The 14,240-nt window shown below is 37.1% G+C and overlaps 1 protein-coding gene across 5 annotated transcripts in view; it reads left to right on the top strand.

The window, feature by feature from the left end:
* LOC122552838 (putative deoxyribonuclease TATDN3) overlaps window positions 1-13,755 on the top strand; it is a 47,421-nt gene extending 33,666 nt beyond the window's left edge. For 3 of the 5 annotated variants that reach the window (XM_043695861.1, XM_043695862.1, XM_043695858.1), the window contains 4 exons: window positions 1,983-2,038; window positions 5,448-5,560; window positions 8,648-8,728; window positions 13,575-13,755. In XM_043695861.1, the coding sequence (XP_043551796.1) occupies window positions 1,983-2,038; window positions 5,448-5,560; window positions 8,648-8,728; window positions 13,575-13,718 (394 nt within the window). In that variant the 3' untranslated portion in view covers window positions 13,719-13,755. The remainder of the gene's footprint in view (window positions 1-1,982; window positions 2,039-5,447; window positions 5,561-8,647; window positions 8,729-13,574) is intronic. The other 2 variants (XM_043695860.1, XM_043695859.1) reach the window with 2 other exon arrangements.
* Window positions 13,756-14,240: the final 485 nt, after the last annotated feature.

Raw genomic sequence — 14,240 nt, 5'->3', positions numbered from 1 at the left:
CAAATTCTGAATGATCTATCTTAAAATCCTTGTTTGTCACCTTGCTATAGCATGTAAACTGAGATATAACACCTACTCCCCAATGTCATTATACAAAACTGAACACCAATTCAAATGATTTATTACAACATCTTTCACAAATCATTTTTTCTATCACAATGGGTATTCTTCATGGTTGCTACAAATAATTATTGTCCTTGTGATAAAATTGACTACTTTCATTAGGTTCCCAGGTCCTGAATGGACATGACAGAGGTTGACTCTACTTAGCGGAGTCTGTTGCTGCTTCTGTCAGGAAATATTGAAGGGCTTTTTATGGTGGTGCTGTGAGGGAATATAGCTTGTTAGGATTTTCCATTGCTGTTCAAAGAAAGATTTTGATTTCAGGCACTTAGTCAGCTAACAGAATTTGTGAAAGATAAATTTCCTGGGAGACAGTCAATCAAATATCCTATAGTTCCTTTGAGTTCCTTTGTACCACCTATGTATACATTGAAATAACATGGAAATTAATTTGGCCAGGGAATGCTTTCTAGATACGTATAAAGCTGATTAATTCTGCTTGGTTTTTACCAAGAAAGTGCTGATAAATCAGTGGTAATTCAATCTTCTGATGTGAAGCCACATATTGAGAAAGCATTGACATTACAATGTATGTGATTTTTGGGTCAGTCATGATCATTGATGTTAACCCAGCGCTCAATGTACAGTTTTGAATATCGTACGGGTAATTTTGATTTTGGGAAAATCAAAAGTGATGATCTAATATCAGCTATTTTCTATTGTCTCTAAACTCAGATTTACAGCATAAAATCAAAGTTGCCGCGAAATATTCATTTCAAATGGCTGCTTCCAACCTGCAGCATTGGTGGAAGCTTGTACCACCACTGTAAAATCTTTGAATTTAATTTGGCAGTGTTTCCTGCCATGCATTAATAAACATTCTTCTCCAGGATATGATGGTATCCAGCCCGGGTATTAAAAAAATAGATAAGAAAATTGCAGATGCCTTTGTAGTAATCTTGTAAAGCTCTCTTGATTTGAGAATTGTGCCATAGGATTCAAAATATTGCCAACATTTCCCCATTATGTAAAAAAATGGGAATGAGAATCAGGTAACTACAGGTCAGTTTGCCCAACATCAGTTGTGGAGAAGTTACAAGAATCTTCACTAGGGACAGAGTGATTGGGCACTTGAGAAGATTTGAATGTGATAGAGATAGCATGGATTTCTACTGAGTAAATTGGGTCTGACAGATTATATTGAATTTTTTGATGTCAGTAGAGTGGTGGGGAAGGTATGACCATCAATCCCATCCGTATGACGTTTCAGAAGGCACTTGACAAAGGCACACAGAAAAGATTATTAGGAAAACTGAAAGTATACCGGATTGCAGGCAACCATACCATATCTTGGAAATTGGTTGGAATGTAAGAGAGAAAGCGTTGGAATAACAATTGATTATTCTGATTGGTGAGTTGCAACATATGGTGTTCTCTGAGGTCGATATTGTACAGTGATTTGGATGAACTAACAAAACATATTTCAAAGTTTGCAGATAACATTCAGTTGGGAGGAAAAATGAATAGTTCAGTTGGGAATAGGAAATTAAAAAGGGAATAGAAAAAGTGAATGGATAAAATTGTGACAAATGGAATTCATTGTGAGAGTACATTCACTTTGATTCATGACAGACAAAAATTTTTTTAATCCTAACCATTGTAAAAAAATAACTCGAGAGAAGTAGAGATTTGAATGTCCTTGCATAAAAATCACTGCAACTCTTTGAATAGAATCAAAAGAATTAATGGAACCTTAGTCTTTTTCCAGGGATCTTGAATTACAAGTGAGTGCAGAGTTTTGGGCACATCCCATATATAGTACTGCATTCAACTTTAGGCGCTTCACAGCAGGAATAAGATTGGATCATTCAGTCTACTAGTGCATTGTGTTAATCTAATCGTTATTTTCTTCCTATTAGAAACGTACATTCTCGTTCTGCTGGCCGACCAACCATTAATCTTCTGAAGGAGCAAGGTCTAAAATTTGAACTTCTTGTTTTCTGTTTTAGAATTATCATTTGTATGTTAATTTCCAGACTTGGAAGATCTTTAGGCCTTAGCCAAAGTGGTGTTGGAGCCCCAGATTCAGAAATTCCGGCTCATTTCTGGCATACAATATCTTCACCAGGGGAGGAAAGGAGCCAGGATGTGATTATCATATATGGACAATCTGAAATCAGCAGGGTTATTTGAAGTTTGCATTTTTGCTAGAACAAGTTCCATTTTCCACAATGTGTAATTTCTCATTATTAAGAGTAAAAGTGAATGAGCCTAAAATGTGATTAAGATTTGCAGAGTTATCTAATTCTTTAAATCTCTGTTCTTTAAATTAAAAGTGCACCCTCCTGTGAAAGAAAATTGGTGCTTGCAATTTCAATGGCCGTTTGTTGAAATTAGTCTGAGGACTATCATTTTAGTGTTAGTACTGCTCGACTGCTACCACAGCTGAAAACAATCAAAGATGGTGCAGGATCATGACTCAGGAGAAAGAGCCCTGAACCAACAGATGTTCACTCCAGGGAGACTGGTATAGACTGGGGTGGGACCCTTTACTGCTGGAAACATCACAATGAAGAGCCTATGTTTCACAACTTAATTGACAGCTCCAAGTAAATACACAGAGATTAACTTTCTTTAATGTTGGTGTTAGAATACAATTTTATGAGAAATTAAGTACTTAAAGGGATTTAAATGTGTTGAATGGGTTTTTATCAAATAGCATTTTTCTAATACAGTGAAGTCTGCAATAAATGCTTAAATCTTTATTTTGTTTCATGTCCGTATTGGCCTAGCTCAAATTGATACCGGCATATATGGCATGGAGGGATATGGTCAATTGGTCGTGAGTGGCGACACGGGTTGACATGAATCAGCTCCAAGATGATGTAGAATGTATGGTGATAAGTGGAGGTCACAGTCTGGCATTACTTGACCTATAAGAGGCCCTGGTTATGGGTCAAGGGGCATAAATTGGCAGAAGACTATGGGCATCACTATCAAGAAAGACTTCGGTCTTGGATGGGTATGGAGATTATAGAGGGTGGGTAGGGCCCATGATTTGATGTGAATGGGACCCTGGGAGTGAGGGGGTGTGAAAAAGAGAACTATTGTTGTTTTATTATCAACTTTATTGTTTTCTTCTTGTGGCTGCCTCAGCACTGTTTCCAGCTATGGTGGGTCTCATTCCAGTGTGTACCACCCTCCCTGGAGTGAAAAATCCAACAGTTCAGGGCTGTTTCTCCTGAGTCATTAGCCTGCATCATCTTTGATCTTATTTCAGCAGCCTGATTAGCAAATCTGGAATTCTGTCTCCACTACCACCTCACTTTCCTTAAGCTATTTCAGTGAATGTTGCTGGCAGAGCTGGTATTGACCACCCCCAGTTACCCCCTGACCACTCCCCAGATTGGATTGGCATGGGGAGGCTGGCTGGCATCCCCAAATTTCAGGCCTGCATCTAAAGTAGGGGATTCTAAGGCTGAAAGTGGAGTTGTCATATTTTGTTACCATTACTCATTTAATTTCATGAAGTATTTTCTTGCTCATTCCTATACCCCGGCAAGAAAAATATCGATTGTTACTTAGCCCTCTTGTCAAAGCTGAAATAATTTTCACCTAGTACAAGTGTTCAACTTGTTTGAGAGTTAATGAAATGCTTGGTACTTCTACTATAAAGTCATCATGCTTGCCAGATGATGAAATTGAATTATTTGTCAAGCCCAACATTGATTTATTCAAATGAAATAAATGCTGAAAATACTCAGATCTTACAGCATCTGTGGAGAGGGAAACAAATGCATATTTCAGCTTGGTGACCTGTCATCAGAACTGAGAAAAGTTAGAAATGTAGTAATTTTAAGAACGTGAAAGTGGAGATGGGAAGAAGAAAAATGTATGTGACAAACTGGAAGACAGAAGAGATTAAAAGACAAAAGTGTAGGTGGTGCAAGGCCAAAGGGAAGAGCAAGGCACGGGACAAGTAAAGAAAAAAGTTGTCTTTTGAATAAGTGTAATAGTAGATGATGAATAGTTACTGTCTTAAAGTGGAAATAAAATTTTAAAATAGAATAAAACTAAAACCAGCCAAGAGAAACAAAACAACTTGGGGATAGTGGTTAACATTCTGAAACTGTTGAACTCAATGTTGAGTCTGAAAGACTTAATCTGCTTAAAGTGCTTAATTGAAATCTGAGCTGCTGTTCTTCAAGCTTGCATTGAGCTTCACTGGAACACTTCAGGCTGAGAAAAGAGAGGTAAAAGAGGAGAATTAAAATGATAGGTGACTGGAAGCTTGTGGACTAAATGAAAGTGTTCCACAAAGCAATAAATTGCTGTTTCATCTAGAAGGAGGGTTTGAAGCCAGGGATAGTGAAGGCTGAGGTGGTAAAAAGACAGGTATTGCAGCTCCTGCATTTATAAGGAGAGGGATAGTGGAGGCAGGTGTTGGGAGTAATTGAGGAGTTAATCATAGTGTTGAGCAGTGAACAAATCCTACACATTGCTAAGAATGGAAAGGAAGATGCATTTGGTAAAAGCATCACCCTAGAGATGGAAGAAATATCAGCCGGTGATGAAGTGATTATGGAGGCTGGTGGGATGCAATGTAAGGACAAGGGTAACCTTATCATGATTTTGGGAGGTAGGGGAAGATATGAGAGGAAAAGTGCAAGAAATATGACAAACATGATTGAGGCCTCTATCAGCCAAGGTGGGGGATATTTTCAGTTGAGGAAAAGGAAGAAGAACTGGTTTGAAAGCTTGCTTTGTCAGAACATATGCAACAGTGATGTAAAAGTTCAAAGAGTGGGATGGAGTCTTTATAGGAAATGGAGTGTGAAGAAGTGTGGCCAAAGTAGATGTCGGAGTTGATGGCCTTATTTGTGAATAGCCATTATCCATATGGAGAGAGAAAGTCAAGAAAGGGCACAAAAGAATTGGAGATAGATCATAACAAAGCAAAAGAATGATTAAAATTGGAAGATTCTGTTTATCTGCACAAATATTGCCTGCCAGTTGACCATTTACAGTATTCTCTGATTTTGTTTTCGATCCAGAATTGCTGTATGTTGCTTCTGTATTACTGTCTCACTCATTGGGTAATGAATGACATCTTCCATTAGGCCACCAGTATCTAGTGCTGCAGAATAAAGGGATACAGGTTCATAAAGAGAGCATATTTTGTTCTAGCCTGCATTCACAATCTCTAGGGTGTGCCCAGATTGTGCAAATATATATTCTACTTACATTGATTCCTCAGTTTTATCTGGTCTGGTAAAACATGACGTTGGGTTATTATGAGTGCTAGACATGTTCTAACTAGAAATAAGAGTAAATTACTATAAATTATTACACAATAAAGTGTGGGATTATTTTTGTTTTCCTAGGAGCTAAGAAAGTGTTGTTGCATGCATTTGATGGAAAACCCTCTGTGGCTATGGAAGGGGTGAAAGCTGGATTTTTCTTTTCAATTCCACCATCTATCGTAAGAAGCGAGCAGGTTAGATCAACATAATAATGTTTGCCAAAATATTCAAGCTAGACATGTAGCAGTTATATTAATTCTCTAAAAGACCCAAAACTCCATTGCTAAGGTTCAAGGTACAGTATTTGTGAAAAGGTCATCTGAGATACTTCCATAGTGGTCACTTTGCTCGATCACTCACACAACTCTAATACTCTTTCCACTAGCAAAACCTTGCTGCCTGTTGTATTGCTTGTTGAACGAGTATGGTTTCTTTCTTCACTGTCTCAAAATTAAATATGATGTGGAGATGCCAGAGTTGGACTGGAGTTGACAAGGTCAAAAATCAACTTGTTGGACTATAACTTGGTGTAGTTTGATTTTTGATCAAATCAAATAGGCACAATTTTGAGCAAAAAAGCAAAATACTGAAAATGCTGGAAATCTGAAATAAAAACAGGAAGTTCTGCAGAGACTCTATTTTTCTCTCTTCATAGAAGCTGCCAGACCTATTGATTTTCTCTAGGATTTTGTTTTTACCACAGCTTTGTGAGTATGAGACATAAATCAAGTACCTAATCTAGCATCAGCTTGATTGAACTACCTCAGCCACTACTGAAACTCATACTTTTCTGTCAAAATTGTAATCCAGAACCATCCTGGATCACTGATAACGCTGTTTTTTTTTTCTGCTGTACAGACTGTCTACTCTGACGTTATTTTATCTGCTGTCAATTCCAACAATATATGAAAGGAGCTCTTAAACTTATTTGTTGCGAAGGTTCTATGTTCTTTACTATCTCATTTAATTCAAACCTTCCCAGAAGTTCCCCACTCCTTCAGCCCTGAATCATTGTGTCTCTGTATTTTTCCATTGTCTGTTTATTGAGATTTATTTTGTTCATGATTTCCATGAGTACCTCTCATGGTTCCATTATGCTAACTACACTTTCCTCAAGTCACCCACTCTTGACCACTCTGTCTTTGTAAATTTCCGCCATGAATGAAACTCCTTTTCATTTCCAAAGTTGTGATATGTTGTGATATACCATATCTATGTTTGTCTGTCCTGCAATCTTTCCAATCTGATTCATGCTCCTGTTACAACATCAAAATGATCGAACCAAGATTTCATCTCCTATAACTACCTGTTGTGATCCAGCTGATGTTATTACTGAACAAGTCAAATTTCAGACTGAAATCGAGTTGATTGGTTAGGTTTTCTTTTAATGTTATGAAGTGGTTTTTCACTGAAACACAAGCATCAATGATACAGATGCAGAAGTTTATTACACAAAAGAAGTGGCAATAAGATAATATAAACCAAGCTTTTTTACAATAACACTGTTTGAAAGATTTCAAAACACACGATAAAATTATCCCAACTATCCCAACAGCAACACCTACAGTCCTTAAATACCAGAGAGAAGGAGTTTCCTTCTCCATCACCTCTGCAGGTTTGACTTATGTTTCTTTTAATTCTTGTTCTTGAGTGTTGTTGGCCTTTCCCTTGATTATTCACACAACTGAGATTAGAATTTCGCTGTTTCAAATAACCCCTTTAGCGTTCTATTCAAACATATCAGTTCTGGAATTTCAAACTAAATCCCTTACACTATTTCCTAACTGTTTTGAGTTAACTCCTTTCTCCAGGAAAATCTGTTCTTGCATCCAACTTCAGCCAAAACTTCTGCAAACTACCTCCAAAAGCTTTACAATCTATATTTCTTCTCCCTTAAGCAAAAATAAATCCTGATTCTTTTAAATCAAAAGCAACAAATGCCTTCAATGTTTACTCTATCCAATCATGAAACTCTCACACTGCAAACAAGTTCCCGTTATCACACTAGGTGACGTCCTCTCTTGTTCTGGTTTTAAAAAAAGGCTTCTGAAAAACTGACATGCAAATTATTAAACCCTTTAAAAAAAACACATACTACTAATTCAAAATCTAAAGTCAAAGATAAATTATATTGATGTGCATAAATCACATACTTTACATCACAGTGCATATTTCATTCTCATCCTACTGCACCACTCTATAGCCTTAAACATCGTCCACCACACTATCCTTCTCCAATGCCTCTGCCATTTTCTAACTTAATTGGACTACTATTGCTTATTTTTGTTCTTAACTCTGATTGTAGCCAGAGGGTCCAGTCGGTAATGACTTCTCTCAATTCTGCAATGTAACCTCTCTAGTCCACCAAGACTTTATTCTTAGCCCTTCATCATTTATATGCGGCCTCTTGGCAACATCATCCATAAACATGGGGTCAGATTTTACATGTAAGTTAATGACACCTATTCAATCTCTTCACCACTTCTCAACAACCCCTTCATTGTGCTTGCGTTATCTGGTATTTATCTGGATGATGTCTCAATTTGAATGAGGTTACTGCATTTGCTGTCTAAGCTTCTCTGGTCAGGTTGAACCAGACTATTTGCAACTTTGGTAACCAGACAAAATCTTCTACCATTAAGACAGAATCTGACTTAGTGGTGGTAATTTCTTATAACCTACCAGAATCCACTATGCGGCTTCCACTTGACTGTGGTTGAGAAAGGCTGTTGCTACTCTTAGGACTATTATTATCATTAGGGCTATTATTGCTCCATCACAGAATAAGTATTATATCCTTATGAATAAACGACAGAAAATTCCAAAGTACAAAAATACACCTAACAAAATAGTTGTGTAACAAAAACAGAAATTGCTGAAAAAGCTCAGCTGGTTCTGAGAAGGGTGACTGGACTCAAAAAGTTAACTCCAATTTCACTTCACAGATGCTGCCAGATGTGGCAGCATTTGGTTCTGATTTCCAGCATTCACAGTTCTTTCGGTGTTTAAAATAGTTTTGTAGGCTAGTCAGCACATATGTAAAACACAAATGTTGATTGTTAATATTCATTTACAGCGATTTTCATATTGAATATTGCTACTACAAACCTGTGGGCAGAAGGAATAGGTTTGTTACAGGAGAATTTTCTTAGAAGTATTATATTTAAACTGTGACGTTAAATAGGTTTTTGTGGATTTTAAATGTATTGCAAGATATTGTTTATCTGAATTTTCAACTTATGTAATCTGCAAACATATTAATTTTCTTTACTATTCCCAAGAAGCAGAAATTGGTGAAGCAGCTGCCACTAGAGTTTATCTGCTTGGAGACAGACTCTCCTGCGTTAGGGCCAGAAAAACAGGTAACATTGTAATTCTACATGTATAATTTCTCTTTCAAATCAAAAAGTAGGTGAATCAGAAATATTTTACAACAAACTCTATCCTGCCACACTCCCAACCTTACTGATTCCACCAATGATCATTCCAATTCCACTCCAACCTTTCCACTCTAAATCCTGATCTTTGCGATGTTGCCCACGGATCTTTGAAATCATACCTTCCTCAAACCTTCTGATGCTGGTTTTGACCTCCTGCTGTAACCTCACTCACCTTCCAATTCCACTTCTCAGACCTGTGAATTCTGCAGCCTGAAACCTTCTAACTTTGCTGCTGATGCCTCCAATCCTGCCTCCAACCCAACTGATTCCACCCTCCGATCGTTCTGTCTCATACCCTGGTCCTTTTGAAATTTTCCTGACTCTTTCAAATCTGGCCCTGATCCTTTGAGTTTAGCCCCAGAAGGAGACTAATATGTATATAAATTCTTAGAGCTGGACTTGAATGAAAAAGTAGTTAATAAGACGTGCAAAATGCTGGGCTTCAATAAAGGCATTCAGTACAAAACCTGAATATTGCTGAAAAGAAAATGATATTGAAAGTTTAGTCAAAAAGAGAAAGGTCACATATGTGAGATTTAGGGAAACTTGTATTCCTTGAAAGCCTTGTCTAAGTTAAAGGAAGAAGGAAAGAACTTAAATAAGGAATTATGAGGTCCATAAGGAGCCATGAAATATACTTGATAAGTAGGATAAGGGAGAATCCCAAGGCATTTTGTATGTATATTATGAGCAAGCAAGTAGCTAAGGAAAGGGTAAGTCAACTCAAGGACAAAAGAGGGAATTTATTTATGGAGCCAGAGTAAGTGGGTGAGGTCCTTAATGAGTATTTCACATTGATATTCACCAAGGAGAAGGAAATAGATGATCGTAATATTAGAGAGGAATATGTTGATATTCTAATCATGTTGATATTAAGAAGGAACTGGTTTGAGTGTCTTAAAAAACATTAAGATAGATAAGTACTTCAGCCCTGATGGGATCTCTCCCCTGATAATAAGGGGGACAAGGGAGGAAATTTCTGGGGCCTTGACAAATCTTTATTTTTTTCTTTAGATATAGGCAAGGTCTCAGAAGAGTGGAGACTAGCCACCATTATTCCTTTGTCTAAGAAGAGCAACAGGGATAATCCAAGAAGTTATAAACCAGTGAGCCTCACATCAGTGGTAGGGAAATTGTTGGATAAGATCCTTAGGGACAGGATTTACTCTCATTTGGAAAAGAATGCACTTGCTGGGATAGTCAGCATTGCTCCGTGTATTACCAAAGCTTCTCATCTTGCTCTCAAGACAAACATCAGAATTTCAAATTTATTTTAGTTTTGAACATCCTATTGAAGAAAGCTATCAGTGTTTTCACCATATTGCCATATCATGGTAATATAGATGCATACAATTATCTGTACCTGTGTTCATTGAACTTTTGAAGTTAGTAACTTGTGTTATTGAGTTCACTTTAAATTACAGCCTGCACAGCCAAATTGAGGGGGTAGCCATTGGATCTCTTTTAGATGTAGTGCTCAGTAACTGTTTTTGTTGCTTTCTGTGAGAAACTTGCTTTTAATAATATGAGCCATAACCTCCTACTCTGAGTATATTTCCAATACATAGATGATTCAGTTTGTCACTAGATCTGCAGCCATGTGTAAGGATTTCCTTACACATCTTAATACAATCCATCCTGATCCTAAATTTACTTTTGGGATGGAACAGTTTGATACAGTTCCTTTTCTTAACATGCTAACTAAGCAATCAGCTAATGGAACTGTCTATTGCAAACCTATTTTCACTGATCAATATATATTTTAAGATTCATCAAGCTCCATGAGCAAGAAGATTGACCTTATAAGCAATCATGTAAACAAGGGCCTTGTCATTTGCTCATCTTGCAAGTTTGGTGCAGAAATGGAGTGTAGTAAATGTATTCTGTAGGACAATGGCTTTTCTAATCAGATTGTTGGAGATTATATATTCAGTAAATTCTGAAATGGATCAAAGGCAGCTGCTTCCATTCTTGAAAAATGCACACTTTATTTTAAATTACCTAGGAAACGCAAAGTATCTAAAATGATAAACAGGTTAAGCAAGTCACGACTACTCAATGGCCATGCAAGCGAAACGTTCCAGTAAAAGGATGCTGCCATTATTCAATCCGATGATAGGAAATGACCAAGATGGCTTTGAAACTGTCACAACCAGCAGTAATATTTTCTCTAAATCACATTCATGGATTGACTGTTTGCATTCCTAGGGTTGCAGTTGCATTGCCTTCACTGTTTTTCATGTCCCTCTTACTAAGCCAAGGCTGGGGCCTAAGTCTAGTCTGCGTGATTGCTCTGGTATCAGTTCCAACCAGCAAACTCATGTTTTTATACCTGAGTGGTCTCTGCATCAATTAATGGTAATATTGATGATAAACAAAACCAGAAAAAATAGCCAGTTTCTCCAATAAATCCACTACCATTAGAAAAGAACAGGTATTTGTTTTAAGAATGTTTTAGAATGTGTTCAGCTCCCACTTAATTTTTTGTATCTCATCCTTCCAACACCATTTTTCTCTCCCAACGACATATATTTGTCAAGTTTTCAAAATGCATTCAGTCTTTAACTCAGAAACAAGTGAAGCTGGTTTAGGGTGAATGAGTTTTCCTTTGGAAATTCCAGCTGGAGAATGAGGAGAAGTCTACAGCCATTAATATATGAACATACGAACATATAAATTTAGGGGCAGACCATTCAGTCCCTTGAGCCTGCTCCACCATGAGGAAAATCATGGTTGATTTGATTATAACCTCAACCTGCATTCCTGCCTGCCTCCTTCATCACCTTGCTTAACAAGATTCTCACTAGCTCGGCCTTAAAAATATTCAAGAGCTCTGCATTCACTACTGTTTTAGGAAGATACCCAAAGACCCACAACCCTTTGACAGAAAAAATGTTCACCTAATCTCTGTTTAAGTGGGCCACTCTGCATTGGCTTTGTGCCTCCTTGTTCTAGATTCTTCCATAAGAGGAAGATCCTCTCCACATCTACCCTGTTAAGACCCCTTCAGGATCTTACCTATTTCAATTAACTTGCCTCTTGTTCTTCTAAAATCCAGATACAAACCAAGCCTGTCTATCATGTCCTGAACATAGAAAAGTGGTTTGTATCAGGAGCTAAATAGTTGGACTGTGCCAATTACTTAAATTTGAGTTGTCCTCAACAGAATGTTGCACATTGGCACATCCCAAGGTCCATAGATGTATGCTGAGGGACATACTAAAGCATGGGGGATCCGCTACAAAGGTGTATTGAGGAAAGGCAAATGTCTCAGGCATTTCAGCTAAAGTGTACTATCAGGCTGCATGTCACTGATTGCATATAGTAAATTTCCCATGTATTAGAATTGGATTGGGATATTGAAGAATGCAACATGCTCAATGTTATATCTATTGTATTTTCCATAACATCCAATCTGAAATGTTTGAGAATATAGCTTTAAATATTTTATGAACAAAGATTATTTTGCAAAAACATAATTTAAACATATTGGAGGAATTGTGTTTTTGCTGGTTTTGCCTCAGCAAGAATGCAATGGAAGCATTACCTGTCTTATACGCTTAGATCTCCAAACCTCCTTAGAACCAGAATAGCTCTGCCAGTAATAGCGAATACCTCAGTTGAATTCTATGCCTCAACTTTTAAAGTAAAGTTAACCCATCAGGCAGTTTTTAGTGCATCTGGTCTATAACATAAAGTTTGTCAGAGCTCTTGCAAGTGGCCCTTTAATGAGGAAAAGCTGCCATTTCATGGCCAGCTCAGTGTGGGATACTCTCCATGATCGTGTTTTTAAAAAGATCTCAGTAAATTCCTGAGAATTCTCTTTCTGTGCCCCAGTATGTATATCTGAGTGTGCTACCACTTAGAGTCGTAGAGTCATATAGCATGGAAACAGACCCTTTAGTCCAACTTGTCCATGGCAACCAAGTTTCCCAAGCTAAACTAATCCCATTTGTCTGTGTTTGGCTCATTGATTGATTGATTGATTGATTGATTTTGATGTATTGACATGTGTACCTAAATACAGTGAAAAGCTTTGTTTACAAGCTGTACGGGTAGGTCATAGGGTGAAAGAAAAGCTCAGACAGAGGCACACAGGTTATGTTGCACAAGGCATATGCCACATAAGCTCCAAACCTTTCCAATTCATGTACTGATCTAAATGTATTTTAAATGTACCTGCATCTACCACTTCATCTGGCAGTTCATTTCACATACAAACCAGTTGTCCTCCTATTTATTTGTTCTACCATGGCGTTAAATTTCTGATATTTGTGTATAAGATCATCCTAACCCTCTGGACAATAATATTCAATAATTTCTCATCATTTTAAACCCAAACATTCAGGGTTTTTTTCTCTTCTTCCAACAAACATGAATCACATTTCACCACATTATATTCCACTTTGCTTTAAGTAGCGAATCTTCCCACAGTTGATATCAATCAATTCAACACTGCCTAAGGATCAAATCTGGGCCCTCATGTCTATATCTATATAAATTCTAAACCAGGCATCGCATATATTAACTGATAATAGAATTTTATGAAAGGTTGTTCGTGTTGTTGCAAACTAAATATATTGTTTAAATAATGTGATTCAGAAGAATTGAATGGGAAAGGTTTGAGCTATCTGTTTGAAAGAACACTGCAGCTGACAACAAATATTTTAAATTAGTAAGATGAATTGATTTGTTATCTACATTGCATCCTATAACTGCACTGTGTTGTGGTGAACATCGCTGATACACACTTATTGCTGTTTTACAGATGAGAAATGAGCCGAAGAACATATCTATCTCCTGTCAGTATATTGCACAAATTAAAGGGCTTTCAGTGGAGAATGTCATGGAAGTGACAACGAGGAATGCATGCAAACTTTTCCCAAAGCTCCAAAAATTAATCCACTTGTAACCCAGGTTCTCTGTTCAATAAAAAGTAACAAAGTTGAGTAAGAATGCTTGATTTCCTGGAGAATGAAGGATTCTATCTTTTCTTTATACATCTTGGTGTTAAGTAAGAATATCATGATAAAGGCAACCTTAAAGGTCATTATAGCTGTCATATATTCATTATATTTAACTTTTACATACATTAAAACTAAGATTAAAATTACTTTTATTGTTCACTAATTTGTCAAATTAGTGATGGTGAAAAGAATGTATTGCAAGTCTGAAATAAAGGAAGAGAAGCTGAAATCAAAGAAGTGTTACAGTGCAGAAGAAGGCCATTTGACCCACTATTATCTGCACTGGCTAATCAATAAACATGTTCACTTACTGCCGTTCTCCTGGCCTTTTCTCTGTAACTCTGCACATTGTTTCTGTTAAATAGTAGTGTAATGCCTTCTTGTATGTCTCAATTGAACCTGCCTCCACATATATCCAGGCGGCATATTCCAGATCAAAATCACTTGTGAGAACGTTTTTTTCTCAC

The sequence above is a fragment of the Chiloscyllium plagiosum genome, chromosome 9, assembly GCF_004010195.1.
Source record: "Chiloscyllium plagiosum isolate BGI_BamShark_2017 chromosome 9, ASM401019v2, whole genome shotgun sequence".
In the NCBI taxonomy this organism is placed as follows: Eukaryota; Metazoa; Chordata; class Chondrichthyes; order Orectolobiformes; family Hemiscylliidae; genus Chiloscyllium; species Chiloscyllium plagiosum.
This window is presented reverse-complemented; position numbering and strand designations above follow the sequence as displayed.